Source organism: Mugil cephalus, chromosome 23 (assembly GCF_022458985.1).
Source record: "Mugil cephalus isolate CIBA_MC_2020 chromosome 23, CIBA_Mcephalus_1.1, whole genome shotgun sequence".
Classification (NCBI taxonomy): Eukaryota; Metazoa; Chordata; class Actinopteri; order Mugiliformes; family Mugilidae; genus Mugil; species Mugil cephalus.
Window position 1 is genome coordinate 11,777,755 of NC_061792.1, and position 24,244 is coordinate 11,801,998.

At 43.3% G+C, this 24,244-nt stretch overlaps 1 protein-coding gene across 4 annotated transcripts in view; it reads left to right on the forward strand.

Moving 5' to 3' along the window:
- LOC125000873 (neural cell adhesion molecule 2-like) overlaps window positions 1-24,244 on the forward strand; it is a 236,867-nt gene that overhangs the window by 172,350 nt on the left and 40,273 nt on the right. For all 4 annotated transcript variants that reach the window (XM_047576614.1, XM_047576615.1, XM_047576616.1 and 1 more), the window contains exons 5-8: window positions 1,270-1,407; window positions 12,571-12,688; window positions 17,291-17,460; window positions 23,773-23,918. In XM_047576614.1, coding sequence (XP_047432570.1) covers window positions 1,270-1,407; window positions 12,571-12,688; window positions 17,291-17,460; window positions 23,773-23,918 — 572 coding nt within the window. The remainder of the gene's footprint in view (window positions 1-1,269; window positions 1,408-12,570; window positions 12,689-17,290; window positions 17,461-23,772; window positions 23,919-24,244) is intronic.

The following is a 24,244-nucleotide window of genomic DNA, read 5'->3' on the forward strand; positions in this document are numbered from 1 at the left end:
AAGACAAAGTACGAAATAAAGTAACCTTGTCAAAGTGTGTAGATGCTAATTATAATAAAAGTTGGCAGTTTGCAGCCATCTCCAAATGATTTAAGTTTGAGTGTAAACATGCCAAATACATTCTGTTATCAAGAGGATAAATGCTCGTGAGTCCCAATACACTCTAAACCCCCTCACTGACAAGGCCTGTTAATGCGCCAAGAATACAGTACTCTAGGAAATGCTATTACCTTCCTTTGTGTGGACTCACAATAAGACAAGGGTAGAAAAGTCTATAAATAGAAAGCCCCAATCAGCCCTGCAGGAACTTGGACAGAAACCATGTTAACAAGCGACTGAGAGGACGGATTATGGAGCAGTTTGGATGGTGACATCCAGAGATACAGCATCCCACGAGATGAAACCGGCACGCCGCGCCTTTTCGCAGCCAGCAAATGCTTGTGTTTACGCGGGGCCGCTAATTCTCCCGACAATAATTCACAATCTCATTGTCAATCATCTTCCATTGCATCTGAAAAGCTGGTGCACAGTGCTCCTCCTGGTAATCTCAGCCTTTTCTGCTTCATGAGTGTTAAATATCAGGAGGGTGGTCGTCTTCATTTGCAAGGAAATGACAGAAAGAGGAAGAGGATCACTCAGAGGAGAGATCCTCTTTTAGTAATATTCTTTCCAGATATAAGGCAGGTTTCATTATTTCTCATTCACTTCTTTCCTGATTTGCAGCGCTTCCCCCCGTTTTACCTCCAGACAAAGTGCTTGCCTAGCACTGATTAAAGGTCCGACCCCTTGAATGTGTCACATTTTTTAATTGAAACTCAAATCTTCACCGCAGCGCAGTGACGATAATGCGCGGACGTTTGTTTTCTTCTTCTTTCTTTCGTGTTTCTAATTACAGCGGCCGGTTATAAATATCTTGAGAGAAAACAGATAGAGGCCTCAACAGCTCTGGCCAATCTCTCAGCGGCCACAATAGGAAGTGTGGAAGTGTAATTGCATGAGTGTTTATCTGTGTGGACTTTATCAGGTAAATGTGGCCAAGTGAAGATTGACAGCGTAACTACTGAAAGAGTGGAGATGCCAATTTCCTTCGTGCTGTTTTCCTAACTTTCTTATCTGGTTTCTCTCTTTCCCTCTGTTGTACACCACTGTTCTCTTGTCATTTCTTCTTCTTCGTGCTTTCCCTGTTGCGTCTCCGCTCGCCTTTCTGTCTCTCTGTCTGTCTGTCTGTCTGTCTGTCTGTCTGTCCTCCTCTTCACCCGTGCTGTGAAGGCAGGTTCCAGGTGTTGGCAAACAACAATCTGCAGATCCACCAGGTGACCAAGGCCGACGAGGGCGTGTACCGCTGCGAGGCCAGCGTGGAGGCCCGCGGAGAGATCGACTTTGTGGACATCGCCGTGGTGGTAAATGGTGAGTTGGTTTGGGATTATTCTTTCTGACACTGCCAAGCGGCAATGAAGCCTATGAGGTGCTAAAAACTGTAGTTCATCTAGTGGCCACTTGAGGCTCCAAAAGGGAGCAAATCTCCATAGACCCCCATGTTAAAAATCTTTGGTTGCTTGCTTTTGGTTTTTTTAGTTTCCCCCACAAATTAAAATTTTCTTTAAATACACATTAAGATTTATAAATAGCACTAGGCCAAGTTTAATATAGAACACATACAGTAGGTAGAGGGCCTTAATTAATTAATCTCTCCATCAGTTTGGGGATCCTTGGCCTGAAAAACTTTGAAGACAACTGCCATAGTTTATACAGTCAATTGTTGCTGCACTACTCCATGAATTTAAATGAAATATGCTAGGAGGCTTTAGCATGATTCCAAGGCCAGGTTGAATACAGTAAAGCAGAACATTGGAAGTTTTAAGCCAAAAACTTTATGTCATAAAATACATTTTTTAGAGACAATCATTCTCTTGTTATTGGTTTTAAAGCCTGCAACCTCAGGCTACATTGAAAAGCATACTTTCTTACTTGTTAGGACAGTCACCGCCTGCAGCAGAAGGATGTGTTACAGCCACTTTTCTTACACAAATGCCAAACTTTACTTGCTTCTTTTGTGGCACAGTTTTTTTTTTTTTATATAAACACTACAGAATCTCAGAATCCAAAAGTCTGTAACAACAAATAAATAAAATTAAGACTCTAGAGTGAGTGGTGATACAAACAATAGTGCTTGATGGATAAGAAGGAGGGACAGGACCAGCGTAGTGTCAAGTCTCTTAAGATTAGTGACTACACAGTTGGCTGTTAAGGGAGAATAACAGGGAGCGTAGTTTTAGTTAGATAACAAGGTCTGCATTAATAAAGCCGATCGCTCCCTTTAGAGCCACTCAAGATATTATACCTGCAATTTCAGACAGCACTGACTTCTGGTTTGATCTAGGTTCAATCAGTGCTGAACATGGGATGTGCGGCACCTGGAAAATTAGAAAAAGTGCTTCCCCAAAACTCCTTTGAGCTAAAGCTGCTTTTCCCCTGTACTCCCTTCCTTCTCATTGTTGATTCCTTGTACCCTCCTGATTCCTGCAGGGACAGGGAAGTTGCAAAAACTCTTAAAATTGCACCGAACACTTGTGACATTTCCCCGTGAATAGACTTGACTATTAGCATGCATCTTATCGAATGCAAACTAAAAACCCTCCAGACCCAGCGGGCTCACTGTGGAGCTTTAAACGGAGCTGTGCTCAAATAAACAACATCCATTTAGATTCTGAGCAGACACGTTCCCCTCTACACACAGTGTCAACAGATTAGCATGCATTAGGGATCGGACTTCCTCCGCATACACAAGTTGCCGGCGTTGCCGCCGTTTGTTGTTGTTGCTCAAAACGGAACACGGCTCTCTTCATTGTGGTGCCGTCGAGGGGGCGCAGGTGCCCAAGGTTAGGAGCACAATGACTGAACAAAGCTGGCTCGGTGCCTGTCCTCCGCGGATCTGCGAAAGAAAATAGAAGAGAAAAAAAATAAAAGAGAATCAAGGTCACACTCTACACCTCGATTAATTAGCAATAATTTGTTAACCTGAAAGGAGCCTTTCTTTACTCCTCTTGTAGCTGATAAATCCAAAGACAGACAATACAATAGCTGCACGGTGTAAGCTGTCAGTTTGACCGTGATCGCTTAAGTGCTGTTGAGCCTCTCTTACTAGACTGCCATAACGTGAAGCTGACACATTTCAGGGCTTGTTTACAGTGTTTTGATCATCTGCAGAGTCAAGTCAGTGAATTCTGAAACGGCACCCAGTGATGTGCAGGAACTGAGCTGGAAATTCATGCTGGATGCACTGACTCCAGGTTGTAGTCTGTGAGCGGAGCTGTCAGCTCTGGCAGATTCCAGACTCCACTGACTCAGATAAATTTGTCATTACTAGCTGGTCTGTTCTTTCAGCTCCTGTCGCCGTGACGTTCTTTGTTGCTTCTTGTCTTCATCCTTTAGCGCGATTGAAGTTTCAATTAGCGACGGCTGTGGGATCTGTTGAAGATCGGAAGGGTGTCGTTTAAGTTTTCACATCTGTCCTCATTTGATTTCACTGAGGCCACGTGCGAGCATCCTGTAACGGCTGAGCGGCTGCAGCGTTGTTTCTGCCTATGTAATTTCCTCACACCTAATGCGAAAAAAACTATGAATTGCATTCAATTTAGCACACCACTTGCCTCACTTCTGAGGAAGATCCAATAAGCCTGCTCAATGAGGCGCGACCTATTATTGCGGCGACACGACGTTTGCCATGTGGTGCCGAGGCGGGACAGGCTGCGGAGAGCTCTGCTGAAGCTTCGTGAGGGGAGAGCGCTCTCCGAGGGAGCCACGCCCTGAGGGAAGCACTTCAAGATGAACTTCACTCTGCCTCAAGGAGACTTAATCTTACCCCTAAAGACTCTTCGATGTTCCTCACATTTAGCCCCGGGGGAGGCAAAGTCTGATTTATAGAAGCAAGCATTCAGGCTTCGAGAAGTATTTGAAATAATTAAAGCAAACTAAGACTTTTTAATGAGTTTTTGGTGCCACCAGGCTGAAAATCTGTTACAGCAAAACATGCACTTTTATCGCTTTTTGAGAGGTCTCTCCTAAAGTTGCCCCTTTTCCTGTACTTTCTCCTAGTTTTTAATCTCTACAATTGTACTTAAAGCTGCTCCAGTCCATGTTTTTTTCATATTTAACATGGCTCAGAGTGATGAAACCTCATATATTTATCAATCCATTGCTGCCAAACAGGCCGTTATAACACTTTTAAATTAGTTGTTTTCTGGTGCAGCTTTAATCTTGAGCTCACATCAGTTTCCAGAGTTTTATTGCCAGCAAAGAAAAAGGTCTGATAAACAATTTGAACATGATGTCCTCAGTACAAAACAGCAAAGTTAGCAAATATAATGATTCAAATCATTAAAGAGCTATGCAAGTTCTCCAGAAGTTGGTGGAGACCAAAACAGAGGTAAAAGGAGACAAACTCTGTGGATCCGTAAAGAATGGCACTGTTAGATGTGCTTGAAGTAACAAGTTTTTCAAGTTTTTTATTCAGGTGAGAATTGAGGGGTGGTAGATTTGCGTGTCATCGGCATAGCAATGGAAGGAGATGTCGTGTCTTTGGATAATTTTTCCTCGTGGGAGTGTGTATAGTCTGAAGAGAAGTGGACCTACAACTGAGCCCTGAGGAACCCCACATGTAAACAAAGTCTGACTGTGCGATATGATGTGACCACGTAATCCTCTGGAGTTGTTGTAGTCTAACTTAGCATCTTGTAGCTTGTTGTTTTCTGTTCTGCTGCTTTAATGATTTGGTTACAACTCTCATCAGCCTCAACAAAACAAGTCCGATAAACATGCTGTGCACATCTTGTCTGGTACCAAACTGTAAATTTAACCAGAAATGAGCTGTGTAAATCCACCAGTAGTTGGTGGGGATCGGTCTAGTCGCTCTATTCTTGCAAGGCAGACAGTTTTCTTTCTTTCTGTGCTGAAAGTTTGTTGTCCTGCACTACCTGGCATTTATATCTGAGGCAGCCGTCGTCCCATGGCCCAAAGAAACTTTTAGTTAAGCTGGCGTAAAAGAGAGAACAGAGAGTTGCAGTGAAGGTGACAGAGATGGAAAGGACATTTACTTAAATGCCACCTACTGCCATGGGGCAAACAAACATAAGCCGTCTACCTGTCTGTCGAAAATGAGAATGTGTTTTGTCGTCCGGCTCAGCTCCTCGTGGTGCCGCTCGGAGACCTCAAACTCGCCTTGACTGCACATCTTTGTCGATATGTGAAGCTGAAGATGTGCAAGATCGAGGTGGGGGGCGGGGGGTGGGGGGTGCGTGCTGCGGCGGAGTGTGACTCCAGATCAGACCTCACTCTAAGGAATCTCTCATCCAGGTATTTTTCTTATTGTACAGCACAGCCCCCATCGAGTTGTTTCCAGCGCACCGAGGCCTGTGATGTTCAGCCAAGGAAAGCCATATTGCACCTACGCCCCTACCTCGAGGCTCAGAAACTCGCACGAGAATCAACCTTATGCATTGCAATCATGTCCAATTCCAGCCCTGAAGCTACATCTCTTCTCCCTCTGAAGAACTGTTTTTGTAGTTGTGTGAACAGCAAAGAATTTGAGACTTGTTCTGTTTCTACACCACTGCCTTTCATTTATTGGGGCATGTCACCTCGCTGGGATTATTCCCCTTCTGTGAGGTGCAGTTGTGAAGGTTAGGTGGAAGAAAAAGAGCTTTCTGAGCAGAGGATTTCCAAAGGAAGACACGCGGGCTGGCAGAAAATACACGGTATCGACAACAGCCAGGATGGGTCGAACAGCACGGATCCAGAACACAAGTAGATGGAGATAGAGTAGGTAGCCAGGGGGCTCTGATGTGTCAATGAGTGCAAGAGACTACGCGCTTTATCAATCAGCTGCAGACAGTTAACTGTTCTCTGTTGTGGCGCTCGGGGACATGGCAGCGAGGTAAGACAAACAAACTGATGAAAGACAGAAAAAAAAGAAAAAGAAGCACAGTTTTTCTCTGTCTGATGACCCCTGGAGGCAGACGGAGGGACGGGAGCACGTGGGCGCAGCTCGCCCCTGTCCTCCCGAGGTCTAACACGCGGCACTTAAAGCGCTCTTTTCGTGCCAAATCAGGCCAGACATTGATTCGTGTCCATACAGCGGCAGTGACAGCCAACAGGGGAGGGAGCTGGATCCAGACACTTCCCCTGCAAGAAAATCAACTCGGGCAGCTTTTTTTCCACTCTGCCTGTTTTTCTTTGCTGTTTCATCTTATTTCTTGCCACAGAAGCAACTTTCTCCGTATTTTCAAGACTGTACTTCTCAAACTTTATTTATTTATTTATTTATTTTTTGCCTTCTGTTCCCTTTTGTTCCCCAGAGAGCCAGCTGCTAAACAAAATAGTCTATTTCTATAGTATTTTTTTTTTTTTTTGGAAAAGAGCTTATCCCATTAACCTCAGGGAAGAACCCATCATGCACCGTGATAGGAAAATACAAGGTCACTTTTAAAATATCAGCGTTTATTTGCATCGTGTACAGGTGGAATTAGAAACATCTTGCAGTGCATATTTTATAATGCAGGCGAGTGAAAGGGAGATAAATAAGGGTTGCCTTTATGTGAGAGATACTTACACCTGAATGCCGAGAAGCTGAGCAATTCAAAGAAATGCATGTCTGAAAGGAGTTAAAGAGACCCTCAGGTGAACCGTACAGCTCTTAGGCAGCTTTATGTTCACTGCGTCTCCATGCTGCACTAAAGCGAAGGAAGACGGAAAGTTTTCCAGCTTAGAAAAGTGTTCGGCCCCTCTGCGACTTAAAAGACTCAACAAAGTGCATCCCACAATGGCTCTGATTATTTCCCTGATTCATTTCTGTGTCTGTGAGGGCGAGCGATTGCCTCTTGAATCATTGCATTTTGTTCGAGGTGCGGCTTGAACAATATTTGACAAAGTCCCCGCGTGGAAAAAAAAAAATTGGGGATTGTATTTCCAGCAACTACCGACCGAGTTGATTGGCCGATTGACTGCAGCGGTGTCTTTACGGTTAATTTTTATTATTGTGCGCCACAATTGGACTTGATCAGCATCCTCGGGGTGGGCGTCGCACATTTATATTCAGGCTCGTAAAGCCCCATACCTCATGCTGTTCTTTTGATGCGGCATGTCAGAACAAGTGTCAGATGTGGCTATTTCAGCGACGTGTTAACAAGCGTTGCTTAAACCAGTCATGCAGAGCAACATTTTGTCAGAATCCGGGGCTGAAGTGGCTTACTGTATACTCCCCCACCCCCCTCCTCCTCGTCCCCACAACCCCTACGTGTGAAGTCATAAATATTCATGGCTCGGTTGATAAAAGAGTAGTTTCTTGCCCATGAGCATGCAGCGAGTGAAGCTCTGCTGACCCGCTGCAGCTCCCACTCTCCAGTGTATCATCAAAGTGGACCGCGGATGAGGATGACGGCGTAACGAGTGGAGGAGGCCGCCCGCTGAATGGCTAAACAGCTCGGCGTCTGTTTCCGGAGGTGATCTCGAAAGTTACGCCACGGCAGGTCGAGCCAGCTTTTCATCTCTCTCTGTTGTGTAAACACGACGTAGGAAAGCCACGAGTAAATACATGTGGAGTTCGGTAGAACGGAAAGCTGACATGATTAGGTAATCTGCAAACGTTAGCCATGTGCTTTTAAATTTGCGTAACGCCCAGTGGCACAGTAGTGTGAGTTCTCATTATCGCGCAGCCACTGTTATCGTGGACATTTTTGTCCTTCTAGTCATAACATGTCACTTTTTCTTATGCCCGAGTGTTGAGTGGAATGGAATGAGACATATTTCATATATTCCCCTGAGGAACCTAGACATGAACTCGAGCCTAGACACGAGCTTAGCTTTCTACGCATTAAATCCTGCATTAAATAGCTAATGGACCGATTTCGCCAGTAAAAACGGAGCTTCTCCCGAAGAAGCCAGGTACTGATACTGATACATGTATGAGCAGAGAGGTGTAAGTACACGCCCCCTAGTGCAGGATGAGTCACCAACATTTAGAAATAGTTTTCCAGGAAATTAAAGGACCCTATAGGACCCACTATTAAATATACCTACAAAATTGCTTTTTATTAATATATTGAGTGAAACACCCATGTAAAAATGAAATGTACCACAAAGTATATCACATTTTTGTCTTTCTAGCCATAACATGTTGTTTTTTATGACTGAATGTTGATTGGGACACCTATTTCTCACATTCCCCTGAGGAATATAGACATAAACGAGCTTAGCTTTCTATGCTCCTTATATTCTGAATTAAATAGCCAGTGGACTGCTATTTCTCCAGTAAAAGCAGAGCTAAGAAGGCCACTCCCTCTCCTGAAGAAGTCAGATGCTCTGATTGGTTAGCTCTCATCTAGCACCTATAGAGGGCCACTGAGTGGCAAAAAGTGGCAGTCGATTATGGAGATTAGCTTGATTAGTTTGAATCATATGCTTTAATAACATCTAAATTGTAAAATTGATTTAAAAATGGTGATGATCTGTTGTGTGATTGACTGAACCAACAGAAAAGCAGTCAGAAATATATTTTTACAGATAGTGCAGGATGAGTCATCAACATTTAGAAATAGTTTTCCAGGAAATTAAAGTACCCTCTATTACTATTAAATATACGTAGAAAATGACTGTTTATGAATAGTGGGTAAAACACCCATGAAAAATAACATGTAACGTAGAGTATATGACATAAAAACACTTAAATTTAATTTTTGATTTAATGGGCTCTTTAATAAGTTTAATTCATTATGTTTCTCGTCAAGCTAAGATTGAGAATGGTTTATATAACTCCTATAAATGTCAGGATACTAGTGAACTTCATACACACTTGCTCCATATAAAGCAACCCAATCCACTTAGTGGATTGGGTTGCTTTATATGGAGCCGAGCTAGCTGTTAATGCTAAGCTAACGTAGCTAAGCTACATTTGTACTGTGGCACCAGAGTGGCTCACTCAACAACAAAACAAGTTCCAAAATAACACTTCTTTATCAGAGTTTTGATTAATAATTTAATTTTGCCAACATTTTAAATTATATATGTGCCACCTTTTTTATTCTGGATCCTTTTATACAGCCACATGTTGTCCAGTGTCAAACACCTCTTTGCATTTTGATGACCCGCCAGCTGCAGCAATCACAGTTAGTTTCTATGGCAACTGATGATGAAGCAAAATGGAAATAACTTTTGCCCGGATCCTTCCTCGCCTCATCCGCCTAATTGTTGGTTCACTCACTCACACACCTCGAACAGCAATTTTCCCCTTTTCAGCTGTCACCGAAAACTACCGGCTGTGTCCTTTAAGATTTCTTAAATTGTTTTGCTGTGACATCAATCATAACTGGCGCTGCGTGTTCGAGAACAGAGTATAAACACGCTTCTCTGTTACATTACATCCACAATTGTCAGCCGGGGCTGGTTTGGATTCCAAGCTTGTGTGCTAATTTAGAAGGCAAAACAAATCTTTAATAAGCACTCCAGCAAAGGTCTTGTCTCAAAACACTGACTTGCTGAATTTCTTGTAGATAAAATACGGCTGTGACATTTACCAAGAGTCTTTCTCGATTTCCAAGCACGAGTGGTCCTCACTTCATCGAAGCCCAATAACAGAAACAAGCCCTCTAACTCCTCGTGAGTGCGTTCAAATCGATCCGAGCGCATCTCGAGGTTATCTGTACAGTGTGCGCTCACGTTTGTGCAGGGCTGCCTCTAAAGTTTTGCAGATATGACTAATACATGCCGACTTCACAGGGCTTGCCAGATTCATTTTGGACGCTGATTTGCTCTTTTGAAGTCTGTGTGGCTCATTAACCGGGCTGTTTCAACAAGGCTCGCTGATGTGGGAGTGCACTGCATAGGAGGAGAAAGACACCAAAGACTGGAGATCTATTGGCGTGGAAATCAATGGTTATCATGTCAGGCACATGCTTGTGTCTCCTCTCACTTGCCAAGCCAGTGCTACTGGAAAGGGTCGATGCTTATTCCTTATTATCCCCGAAAAGCTCCCTGCGCCTTGCTGTGTGCACATCTGTACATGCGCACTCCTGTTGCTGTGTTGATTTTACCCAGAAAAAATATTCATCAATCTTCAGAATAAATGACAAAACACGAGGCGTCATATAGATCAGACGATGTGGAATTTAGACGTACCGGAGAGAATTTATTCTCCATCGTGATACACGCAGGTGTCATTAGTGTAATTGATCTTTTTTAGAGAGATCCACTGCAGCGTTGGTTCATTAGGTATCTGGGATGATGCTTTGTTTTGATTAGAAATCCCCATTCATTATCCCAACTGTGTGTTTTTCCCTGGCAGCTTCCCTCCCGAAACAGAATTTAAATGAGGCCCTAAGCCATGTTTAAAGTTTAATTTTCATCTTTTGTTGGTTTTATTTTAAATCCAAGCGGGGTAAGTGTCCTTGAGACGACACACTCTCAATAACTTAGACTCCAGATGAGCTTGAGTTTTTCCAAAGTGACACCTTGAACGCCTTTCAGTTTGGCCAGATTGAAACAAACGGCGCACAAATGCACTGTGCAGCTGCCTGTTACAAAAACACATGCTTTACACGCGTCGGACAGCATCTGTCAAGAGGGCTTTCATTTGCATGAGTAAATCACTCTGCTTTATGGAACATCTACCGACACAATTTGTCTGCGTTGTCTGTTGTGTTAATGTTAGATTTAGGCGGTCTTTATTTGAATAAATTGTAAATTATCCAGAAATTATAACCTTTGCCCATTGTTCTGCAAACAATACATTATCTCTATGGAGCACCAAAACTGCCAAAATAAAAAATGAATGACTATGACAATAAATTCACCAAAATGAAATAAATAAAAATGCAGGAATTTATTTTGAAGTAGTTTTTAAATATTATTGTTGCCATTAAATAATTAAAACAATATATGAATTAATTATACCTTTATTAAAATAATTAATTTACTTGCCATTTTTTTCCTTTTTTTTTTGTTTGAACATGAAAATGTTCCTTCTCTTTTCCCCCCAAATTTATTTACTTGTATGTTCTTTCTTTTTTTAATTATTATTATGCAAATTAGCTGGCAGCTATCGTAAAGTGTCTCATGGTGTGGAACTTTGGCCAATTCATGTCCCATTTGATAAATGAATTATGTGCAATATTTAAGCAAAATTTTGTGAATTTACAGGCTCATTTATTTTACTTTTTTTGTAATTATTCTTTTTCTATTATTGTCATTTTTTGTCCTCTGTAACCAATACGAAAACAAAAGTACCCACTGATTTTAATAACCTGTTGTGACGTTAGAAAGGTAGAAGAAGTATAACTTAATTACTCTTTCCACCATCTGAGACCTAATTTACACTTATGTGTGGAAATGGTTTTGTCTGTGCTGTCTACTTATTTAGTCCGACTAATAACAACATGTGATCACTGGCCTTTGCATTGACACCTGGCATTAATAAGGCCTCTCATTATCTGGATTCTGCTCTCGCTAATCACATCTCATTATGTAAATACAGTGGAGAGGGGGTCTGGCGGACTAATTGACAAATAATACGGCGCTCACGTCGTGTGATGTGCGGACTTGTTTTCCCTGTTTGCAGAGGAAGCGAGAATCTCTAGCTATTAGCGGGGCTCGTTTCAAAAAGGACGGCGAAGGAAGAGGAGGAGCTGGGTGACCTTTCAGCCCGCGGGGGCGTCCTCTTTCATCGAGATTGTAGCCGGACAGTGGAGACTTCAGAGGTGGTCTGGTTGTTCCGGTAGCACTGGAGCGAGCGCCTTTTCTTACCTAGAATAGACGTCCAGATAGGGAAGACAGACTTACTGCGAATTGAAGCATCAACTGCAGTGCTGCAAATTAGTAGCCAAGTCAAAATAATTTTTGTTTGTTCTCTGATCTCACATGTTATTATGAAGCAAACCGGACACGTTAATTGCATCATAGATCCAGTAAGCGGCTGCCTCAGACGTGTTAATCATGCCCAGAGATTATTCAGGTCCTGTCCAGGGCTCCGTAAATAGGTACATGTTGGAGAGACGGATTGAGGTGCCTGATAAACATGCTTACGCCATGAAGCTGTCACTCACCTGTCACCGCGAAGGAGAGCGAAGAAAAGGCAGCGCTCGCCCTTTTTACCCAACGACAAGATGACAGTCCTCGGTTGATTGGGTGACAGGGACGCGGCGCTCGCCTCTGACAGCCCTCAACATATACACTTGATAAAGTTATCACGACCTCTGCGCCGTGTCAATACCGCGGGACTTTACAGCAACGCTGTTTGTCGCAGGATTTTTGTGAAAAGGACACGGCGGAGCATTTCTGAATCGGTCACGCTGTGTTGTGTGCCTTTGTGGGGTTTATTTGTTTTTGTATTTTTTATTTTTTTTATTTTTACCAAAAGCTGGTTCACAGTGTCAGCTGAAATCCTAGTGGGATTACCAACAGAGGTAGCATTTTCAGGGAGTGCTTACAGGCCCCTCACGAGGCCAGTTCATTATTATTATTATTATTATTAATGTCAACCTGCAGCTTGCAGCTTTATTTTCTAACTCAATTCTTCTTCTGCAGTCCCTCCGGTGTTGTCGGTGTTCCAGCAGTCCTTCAACGCCACGGCCGACTACCAGGAATCAGTCACCTTCACCTGCATCACCTCTGGATCTCCTGACCCCGTGGTCACATGGCACAGGTACGATTACATCCTCTCTCTTTCACTTCCATTACTTCCTGTCGCTCTCCACTAAATGAATCCATAAAAGGACAAAACAGTTTGGGGTGACACACAGATAAGGGCGCAGGCTTAAATTGACCAAGCAAGTCAAGACTACAGCCTCTCAACCAGGTGTCTTATCAGGCTGCTCCGGTGGAACGCTGCAGATAGCATAGATTCTGCCAGAAATAAAACAAAAGAAGAAGCTTTTTGCTATGAATGCATTTAGTAAAGGCGGCGCTGCTCGCATTGATTCAGACTCCTTTCATCTGCTCCAACTCCAAACATGCACAGGAGGCATGTGTTCCATCCACTTAGAGAAAAGCAAAAGCATCAGGAGTTATCACGTTATCCCTCCTCGCAATCTGACTCTTTTTTCGCGGTGTGCGCGAGCGGAAACCTCGCCCACAAAAATGACACCCATAATAATTACAAATACCTTCACCTCTATTTGTGCCGGTTTGTTAATATTTCCCGGAGAAAGTGCAGCCGGAGATATTCTTTCTTAGCTTTCACCGAGGAATTTAAAGTCCACCCTCGCGCGTTGCCCTCAGCAGCAGCAGCAGCAGCAGCAGCAGCACAATAATATCACATAGCCACGTAGCAACAGAGTGAACATTTGCACCTGAAGAGCGTTTGACACCCCGCTATCCTCTCCCTCCGCGGCTCCACATCGACTAACCCACTCAGCAAGGAGTCGTGACAAGCTCTTTGCACCTGCACATCTATTGATAACACTTTAATGGCATCCCAGTATGCTCCTGCGAAGTATTTCTTTTGAAATCAGCTTAAAACACGTGGCCAGCGCTAGCGTTTTCCTGCAGGAACCTGCAGTGTGTAGCTTGGCTTCCGATTGCAGCCGCTCGCTTGCAGCCTCACCTCGCCGAGGCGCGAAAATCACATCAAAATGTACAAATGCACAACCAAGCGACAATGGGAAGTCTGGCGAAAGTGTTGCCATACCTCAGGCGGCTTTTCGTGCGTTGTTTTTCATGCTGCACTCAATTGAATGGGAATCAATGGCTGCCCGGGGCGAGGCATAGGAAAACACGTTCTCCTTTGGAATATCAATAGTTACCTCAGTTCTATTGAACAAGTCACATGTGTGTGTGTTTTTTTTTTTCTTTTCTGTAGCTTCACATGAAGGACAAAGGAGGGGTAAAAATGTGGCTGATAAAACATAAAAGCGTACATTTAAGACTTAAACACCCACACTTAGCTCTTTATTTGCTGCAATTTTGTCGGCTCTGTGGGAGAGTAGAAGAGTTTGATTGCTGAAAGCATTAAGAGGTGATTATAATGCACTCAATTACAGTGGCTCATTCAATGTATATATATATATAAAAAAAAAACTGTACATTCGGTTAAATGAGCGTTAAATAATGTTGCATTGTTGCAAAGTCGGTCAGAGCTTCACATTTTTCTCCCGGATGAGTCCGAGCACGAGAAAGCAAACGCGTGCAATAAGATCCTCGTCCAATAAAGACAAGATGAGAGCAGTAGTTTTGAAAGACAAGCCGCTCAGAGCAGGGAGAAAAAAAAAAAAAGAGCCCACATGCATCACTTTACGGGGCGCAAACTAAATTTTAAGATGCAGCACAGCTGGAAACGGCCCTAACTCTGTAAACCTCATCCATCTTCCTCTCCGGTTTCCAGCCCCGAACAGCAGAAATTATATTTACTCCTGGGTGTCTCACCTTGTCTTCTCAGCAACGGAGCAAAACAGGAAATGTAATTTTAATGATTGAGCGGCGTGCCGACAATTACACAGCAAATTTCAGGAGGATGATGGGGAGGGGAGCTGATGTGTTTGCCTTCCCTTTCTCTCGTACCGAGGCGGTTCATGTGACGGGTTTGTTGCTGCTTCAGTCTGCGTTTGCTTTTGTTGTACAGGAGGAAAAGGAGAACAAAAGGCAGTTTAAATCATAAGCCTGTACATGCGTTTGTTCGTATTAGCTGCTTAGCACATTGAGAATATAGGTCTAAGCCCCTATGTGGTCCGCAGAGGCACTGCAGGGGGGTCGCAAAATATTTGGTTGATTAGACATTTTTCATATATTTTTTTTCTTTTTTTTTCCTACAAATTAAAATTTCTTTAAATACACATCAACAAGAATCCAACACATTTTAGTAAAAGGATAAGGGATAGCTTAATATTGAATGCAAAATGATGCTCTAATATACGTTAGCAAAGATGGCGGCCATTTTTTTACAAAGATAGTCGCTGCTCCCTTCCCTTTTCTGTTTTTTTTTTTCAGGCTCGCTGAAGCGTTCAGGGTTTATTGCAGATTATTAATGATGTGTGATAAGGCTGCAGTAACACAGTTTGGACAGAAGTTATTGTTTGTCACATGATGGGATTGGAAGCTGTTGGCACACCCATATGTGATTCAGTGTTTGAATGAATGTACGTATTTATTTTTATTTTTTTCTTCTAATACTCGCTTAATAAAACCCAAAGCATTTGTCAAGGGCAGACTGCTGCCTCTTACCTTCGGGACAATATCCCGTCAAGCGTACATCGACGCTGATCTTGAACTCTGCAATGTCCGCTGTCTGTCAGACGTCTCAATGCCCTCTCCTTCCCCCGTCCCCGGGTCAATAACCCGAGACTGTAGAGAATTAAAATGCGCACCACACAACACAGCAAAGGAGCAGGCTCAGGAATAAACAGCAAATCACAACCCAATTTAGCTTTACTTTTGATGTCACCCCTCCCACCGTCTTCCAGGCTCCCAGCTGCATTTCCTGTCAGGGCGAGGTTTCACCTCATCCTCCGTGCGCCTCTGGTAATGGACTACCTGTCAGCAGTCAGTCAGTATAATGACATTCAGTGCTGCAGCACGTCCCACACTGTCCGTTCCAGAGATGAGGCCTCTCTTCATTTCCTCTTTGGCTCTCCAGTTATTATTACTTGGCTTTGGTGTTTCCTCCGTCGACTTTCAATTATCCTCCCCGTCGCATTTCCTATAGTACAGCAAGGCTGGGCCCTCGCCACGCAGAAATCTCCTTATTTGAAATAATATCATTTCATTTCACACAGCGAGCCACACAGTGTGAATAAAACTACAGGGACTATGCAGACAATATACAGAAGTATGCTGAGCTCTGTCCATTATCTATACTGAACAAACAATAGGTTTTGTACCTATGCTTCATATACAGGTCTTCAAAAAAAAATATATTGGAACAGAGCGAGATCATAGATGGATGATTTTATTTTGAGAATCTAAGCTGTGCCAAACCTTTGCAGTCCGAAGTCATCACGAGACATGTCTGAAATATACAAATGAACATCTGCCGTCATTTTAGGAACAAGCGCCGTCGGACGTGGGCGTCGTATTGTGGCATCTGTGTGATGCGGCAACGGTGCGCCGAGGTTCTGTGTTTGCTCAGACCTTCATTTGATGGAGTAGCAGCTTTGTTTGCGTCTTCCCAACAGCAGAAGTTTTAACGCGGCGCACATATTAACGAGCCTGCAAATTAATTCTCACCGGCAAATATTGATGGAGGACTGTTCATTTGTTTTGGGCCACTCGTGGAATGGAGATTAAGCCGTAAAGGGAAAACACATCAATATCACATCACATGAAAAACATCCAGCCTCTTCTAGCTCCGTTTTGGTCTCCTCCAGATGACCACTACATCAGATAATGCAGCTTTAAGAGTATAAACTAACTAACTAACACCTAATCTGGGTGCTGCTCAACCCCACAGACATCCAGTAACAGACCCGTTTTATTAATGGCGTGAAAAGCACCCACGAGATTGTCTAAATCTGCGTATTAGAAAACAAGTTTAATTCCGCCCCAAAAAAACCTAGCAATCCCTTGAACCTTATAGATTACACGGCTGGTTAAGCAGCAGCAAATAAACAAGCGGGGGAGGCAGAAATCCTGCTCCACGCCATTATGCTTCTGCTATGAAGCTTAAATATAGACATGGATCAATTTAGCAGCTGCTTTTTTTTCTGACTAATTTCCCCACAGAGTCCGGTAAGAGAAGGCATTAAGTCGGCGCTGAGTTCCAGCACCACGCAGGACTCGTTTAGGAAGCGCTGCAAGCCCATAACAGAACGTATGCAACAGCACCACAAAAACACGGAATATGAAGACGTCGCGTCTCCGCACGGCCGAGTTTGAAAAGTTGTGACATTTCCGCTGCATTTAATAAATGATTCACTGAATCATTTCAATTAACGTATAATGCGTTTATCCAAAACGTGTTTTTTTTTTCTTCCCCCTGCTTGAAACGGTTTCTATAAAAACCGCTGTCAGTCTTTCACCTGTTTATGCGCTATAGATAGAAATAGCTTCAAAGCCAAACTGTCTGCATTTAGCCTCTCTTTTATGGGACACCCAAAGAGCTGAGATCCCTGGCGTCAAAAACTCAAATCAAATCAAGCTTTATTGTCATTTTGACATACATACAACTGTAATACAGACAGAGATTTGTGTTAAAATAAAATGTAGTATGTAAAGTGCAACATTCAAGGTGCACTGTGCCGTCCATATCAGCAGTTCAACAGTCAACAGCTTGTGCATTTTGTGAATGTGAATTTTGCTTTTGATTTTTCCTCAGGAAAGGGCAGCAGCTGCAGCCGTCGGAGCAGTACATCATCAACAGGGTGGACGGCGGCCGCAGCATGCTGACCATCCGCAACATCCGGCAGGCCGACGGAGGAACGTACTCCTGCAAGGCCACCAACAAGGCGGGATCTCAGGAAAGAGAGCTCTTCCTCAAAGTGTTCGGTAAGGACGTGTTTGATAGACATTGGAAATGACGTTACATGTGTTTTAAACAAACATGGAAATCTGCATTCTCTATGGTGGTCAGTAAGAGGTGACTCGGTTGGTTGCAAAAAGAAAGACTGATATGTTGTGGTGGAACTTGTTTTTCGGCGCCTTTTCTTACAACTGAAGACCTTTCACATTTTATTCAGTGAGTTTTCACTTCTTAAAAGTCCATTTAAACCATGTTATTTTTGCTCTTTAATCCCACAGGAGGTGCATTTTGGAAACGGTCAAGCTTGGCTGGTAACATTGTCTGCAGTTCAATGTTGCACAAATGTTCGTTAATGGCGTTAGATTAGAAAAAAAACTCCATTTTGCTAGCCAAAATTAGCATCCTATTTGCTACCACACTTAACATTTTAGACCTTAATATCCATTTGAATTACCGTAACTCACTGATGGATAAAATTCAAATTGTGGCTGGGAAGTTGTGTTTTCTGGCCATTACGGTAACAATGATGCACCGCTTGTTGGGGAGCGACGCAAGACCGGGGAGCCCTAGGAAGAGAGGGAGTCGTTTGGAGGAATTTGTTGGTAAAAACGAAGTTAGTTATACCCCTGAGATGTCACGAAGGTCTCCCAAACAACTTCCCAGTGTTCAGCCACAGTTTGAATTTTATCAATAGCGCAAACTACTGTGAGTTGCGGTAATTCAAAAAACGCGAGCTTTAACGTATCTTTGGTGATCTGTTAGATTTTAAAGGTTAAATCAAGGATGCACTTTACTAAATAAGCTAGTGGACTAGTCCTATCTGATAATGTACGTTTGGTTCTGCTAATGCATCCCTGGATTCTCAGTCATATCCACCCTCCCGTCCAACTGTGGCTCCAAAGAAACTAAGGTGGCATCCGGCAAAATGGTTTCAAAGTCAGGATGTTAGGTGTTCACAGAGACTATTTCCTTAGTAAGTAGTTTAAAATTATGGTCGCCTCTGTTGTGCTGGGGTGGCAGCAGAAAAGACACTGGGTGTCTGAAAACCCAGACAAACAAAACCAGAGCTATCTGCATGAACAGATAAGTGTAAGCAAAACCATTTGTTTTTCTATCGAGGCAAACCTGAAATAACACAACACGGCTTCTTATCATGTAAAAACTTTTTCGTTTTCCATTAAAAAAAAAAACAACAAGGGTTTGAAATGTAACAGCTCTGTCCACGGCAGCGAGGTGCGCTTTATGTTGAGCCATAAAGCTTTATTGTAAGGACCTGCACAAAGTCCATTTCATATAAAAATATAATAAAATAAATAAAAACCATTTTCAAAAGCACAAATGTCCAAATATGGCCGTCAGCCCGCACCAATAACAGCTGCATCCATGTTATAAATCCCCCCCAAAAGAAATATTTCATTTAATGCTTCAAATTCCAATTACTGCACTCCTCATAAAAAGATTTCAATTTATGTTTTTTCTTTTTCTTTTTTTTTTTTTACAGCCTCCCGGCTATTCCCTCGCAGATCACGGTGATAGCGCTCATTCAGCTCATGAAAATGTATGGAGATTTGTGCTCCAGTCATCAACATTCTTTCAGGACGTGAAGTGCACTGCTTGTTCTTCAAAATGCACATTTAAATGAAGGAGTTAAGGGTGAGGGAGGAGCTCTGCCTTTGACTGCAGCGGGGAGGTGGTTGTAAGTTAGTTTTATTACCCTCGACAGCTCACCTGGGAGGAAAACGGTGAGACACGGCGCTGGGCAGGTGTCCTCATGCTTAGTGCAGTGTACTCCCCAGTGAGGTGGAGCGCATTATATTTAACATCAATTTCCAGCAGCACCTTTCTAGATGTTCACCCGTGACCATGTGTTGCCACGAACGGATTAAAGTAGCAGTTAATCGCTTGAAGCCTGTTGATCCCAGAATCACCACAGTTTGCCTCCTGGCTGCTGTGCAGAGACGCCAAAGCAAGCTCCACCTCCCCGAAGCTGTAAACGCCAGAAGTCTGTCAGTCTTCGGGGATTATGTCAACTTGTCTTGCATTCAAGGCTCCGGGTCATGTGTGGCTGCAGGGAGGAAAACAGACCATTTACACTGTCGGGAAATTGCTATGTGCGCTGCACCTCTCGGTTAGACATGCTAGCAGCGTGGCTCGAGGGACTCTCGGTCACTTTGGTGCAAACTGAAATGTGGTAGCTAGATTTTGAGCAGACATTTATTTAACTTCTCCTGTAGTGCCGCCATCAGGTTAACAATTATCAGTCCTTCTTCAGTCTATTCGTACAAACACAATTGATCAGCATCTCCCAAAGAAACAAGACAGGAAGTGATTGAATTTCACTTCCTGTTTGGTTTCTTTTACCTTCCTCTAGTAGTGACAATGTGAGTGCTATCATCATTTGTGTTACCCTGTGTAAAACCAATGAGCCACAATTTCCACTGAATGCCCTTCACTAAAATAAGGTTTAACATTGCACCAGCTAACAGTTAGCTTGTATCAGCTAACTGCTGCTATTGTCAGTTTTTTCAGCTGCTTTTCCAAAACATCAACTATAAATGTCAGATGTTGGTAAAAGAGCAAAAGGCCCCCTTTTCTAAACTCTTTTCCAGCAACGATCAGCAGCCTCACAGGGAGAAATTTATCATCAGGCCAAGAAGAAGAAGAAGAAGAAGAAAAGATATCCATCTATCTGGAGACAGAATAGTCTGAGTCCTCTGCAGCTGACTGCATTCTCCAGATCCGTTGTCAGTAGGCTGTGAAATACAGCATCATGCTTAATGGGATTTTTTTGTGCTGTAATTTAAACACGTTGGCTGAACACACCATGGCACTGTTCTCCCTCTGGTTTTCTGTTGACTGGAAACACGTTATATACTGTCCGCTGTGGAAAATGTAGCAGAATTAGACAAGACAATAAATTATGTCACTTTTTCCAAGGAAAGAAACTCCTGCAACGAAGTGAAAATCGCGATGATATATAAAGTGCATTTTTCGAAGTAAGTGAAGTTTCTGAGAGGCATCAGAGATGACAGGGAAGAATCTCCGCTGGCATTTGCTTTGTAGATGTGCACAGCGAGCTGAAACAACAAATACACACATGGCCATTATCAGATACACTCGGTATCATATTTTACTTTGCGATGGCTGTCAGTGGTTGAGATAAGAGCTTTACGTAATGTCAAATACTGGGATAAAAAGATACGGTTTAGCTGCTTTTTTTTCTCCTGCTTTAGCCGCATGCAAGCAGCTCCAAAACGCTAACACAAACCCCCATCCTTTGTCTTTCATGAGCCAGTAACAATTCAGTCTGTGTATTTATGTCACTTTTTTCCCTTTCTGACACATTAATGGCTTTTTCACTTGGAGATTGATCCTTTTTTATGCGCAGAGTGTCAGGGCTGACACTGCAATGTAGCAAAATACAACATTTACAAGTATAATTATTATAATACCTATAATTAATGTAATAAAGAGTAATTATAGTCATTAACATGTGCAAGAGTAAAATACAATTGTTTTTTAATAATTCCAGCTAAAGAGAAACTTAAAGAAGTTCATTTGAATTTGCTTATCTAAAAGAATAAACGGCACGCGGGTAAAACCTGGAAGGACAAATTAATTCTGGATTTTTATCTTTTCAGCACACAAATGCTTCTCAGTTCTTTCTCATTTAGATTGGAAATGTTTTAGATAATGTGTTATTAATAATGTTCCCCGCGGAGAGGTTTTTGCACCGGGCTTGATGAATGAGACGTTTTCCATTTAATATTTGCATGATGAAGGGCATCTGGGGCAAAACAGCTGCAGATAAGGTGGTGATGAAGAACTGGCTCAGACTGGTCTCAGTACAGGGGCAGTTTTATCAGAGTGTTTGGGAGTGGGTTACTTTTGAGCAAGTATTTGTCTGCATACACGTATCGCTGACACAAAGAGCTCTCATAATATTCCCAAATACTCACATTTTCCTTTTCAGCAGTCATCTTAAGTCATTTAGCCTCATTACGAGGCTTTATAGCAGGAGCGACTTCCGTCAGTGGGTCGAGATGATTTCACTTGTTCTCTGTGCGGCTTCCTTTTGTCTCGACACCAAACAGAATCAAGCCGATTGTTGCGCCATTATCACGATTTCCGAATTAGTTCTGAAGTAAGATGATGCGTCTCCGCCTCATGGTTAATCTGTTTGACATTTTTTTAGGAAAACATGCTTTTGCGACTCAGACGTAGACCAAATAACTCATTAGGGCGGTTGTTTTCGTGAATGCTGCGACAGTTGTTTTATTCCAGCATTCCTTGTCTGGCGTAGAAAGGAGCACTAACATTTACACAACCATCCAGGTTTGAAAGCGGCATCAACCAACGGTGGCTCATGAATGAAATCAGCAAGTGCCAGAAATCGCTGTTCTTCAAATGTCCACTTGAGGCTGACTTAAAAGCGAGCTTTGAAAGCCTCTGTGTTAAAATGAAGAAGTAGGGAGAAGAGGAGTAATGCACACCGCAGATTATTTTGTTGAGGTGCTCGCGATGGAATGTAAAGCTTGAATAAGGAGGAAAAATGCAACACTCTCAGCTCCAAGTAAAAAAGAAACGGGAACCTAGTTGTTGTCTAGGCCAAGGACTTAACTCTAGGATAGGGTTAGGTTTAGGACGTAACCCTAGGTTAGGGTTAGGACTTAACCCTAGGATAGGGTTAGGTTTAGGACGTAACCCTAGGTTATGGTTAGGACGCAACAAAGGCGTCCTGCTGGACTTGACAAAGACTTTTTTCAAAATGCAGAGACGAACATGTTCACAACCTGATACAAGACAGGATTTAGTTCCCAAATTTCACCATGCATAAGTGTACTGGGGTGACTTTTTTCTCAACTCATCTCTTTCAATTATAAATAAAAAAGGCCTAAAGTTATGCATGATTAAAGGCATGGCCAATTTGAGTGACATTTTCGGGGGGTCATCCAGGCTGCTAGCTGTCGCTTCACGCTCCTGCTCTTAGTTAGGGGGAGTCCTGCACTTGCAAGATGGCGACGACCGGTGCCAACCGCATTTATGTAACTAATTTAAATCATATTACTGCCCGTGCATAGTCAGGTCACAGGTAGGTGTCCTCACAGATGTCTAGCTGCCTGCCTAGACGTCGCCCAACCACCTCAGCTCCACTCCACTGCTTGGCCGTTTTCGAATTAGCTGCGAGTCAGTTGCCAACATGGCGATGGCCAGAGCTGCAACATTGTTTATCTTATCGTGCTTAAGTTGTTCTAACCTAGTTGTAAGAACAGTTTTTTAAACCTTAGCTAACGAGTGTTTTGTTACTGTTTAATGTCTCCAGCAGACTCATTCTGCATTTTAAAGCATGCAAAACCACTGATGCTTTTTTTGACTCGGGCTAAGTTTAGGGTAACTAGCTTGTCTTGTTATGTAAGGGGTAAATAGGTGCTATTCTCGGATGTGTTTTCTGGAGGTCCTTGCAGGTAAAGTAATATGTGAATATGTGTGTGTGCCTGTGTGTACATTTGTGCGACTCTGTGTTTTGACAAGCTCCTAAAATCCCTCGAGACGTCTCCTCCACCCCGAGGCGGAAGCTATGTGAAATTGCCAAACACTCCCCAGATTCCCCCCAGGCGGCGTTAAAAGCCCTCAGTACAGTTTTCCATTCACTTCCCTTTTCCTTTTGGATTTTATGCCATGCTACTTTGCAAGCACCCTGCTAAGGACTTAAGTGCAGTGTGTGCGCGGGAATAAGAAGTAATCCATGATTCATGTGTCATGCTCTTTGCCCTTGACATGCATCAGGTTTCAGGGCTTGCTCTGAGCATCTTATCAGGAGGAGAGCGAACAGGGACCGACCCCCGGCGGCACGCTTTCCAGCACTTATCGCCGTGCTCGCTACACACCATGAGCAAATAACACGCTGCTGGAGAGGCAGCCTCACAAACACACACACACACACACACAAAAAAAATCGATGTTTATTTAAAACAAAAAAAAGGTGGAGCGGATCTCAGCCTAGAGTTGTTGTCTAGGCCAAGGAATATGCACAAAATTGGCTTTCTTTGCCACTACATCAAAAGCCGTAGAGTATGACTGCAGTCTATAAATGATCTTGGCCTATGCTGTCAGCACCAAAGTCATGCATCAGCTCTGTGTTTAAACCCCGTGGTATAGCCTTCATCTCCTCTCCATTATGAGTTAGATCTTTGACAGTTTCCCTCCTTTCACATCTCCCATGCACCTATTCCTCCAGCCTCCCAATCTATTCTTCTTTACTTAACCGTTTATTTTTTTCCCCCCCTTGTGTCCTCTTTCTCCTTCCCCCCCTCCCCGTCGTCCTCCGTGGCCTCCAGTCCAGCCCCACATCACCCAGCTGAAGAACGTGACAGCCGTAGAGGGCAGCGCCGCCATGATCTCCTGCGTGGCCGAGGGCGAGCCTCTGCCTGACATTTCCTGGAGGAGAGCCAGAGACGGCCAGGCCTTCGTGGACGGAGACAAGGTAGAAGCTGCCAGAAAGTCCATCTGGCTCTATGTGTGTGTGCGTGTAGCATCATACGGCACGGGCTTCACCCGTGGTATGAGTGCTGGGCGCATAACTTTCGAAAATTCACCAGGTTTTCAGATCAAATTCAGATATTTTTCATCGTGTATTAGTGTTTTCTGTTTTCAGGTGTGAACTGAAAGGGAATGCTTGTTTAACTGGGGTATTAACATCCTACTTTTATTGTTGAAAAATACCTTTGAGAGACCACGGTTTGTCTTTGGCGGAGTGGCAGATGGCTCAAATACCCACGAGCCTCTTGCGCAGTCGCTCCTGAGAAGAAG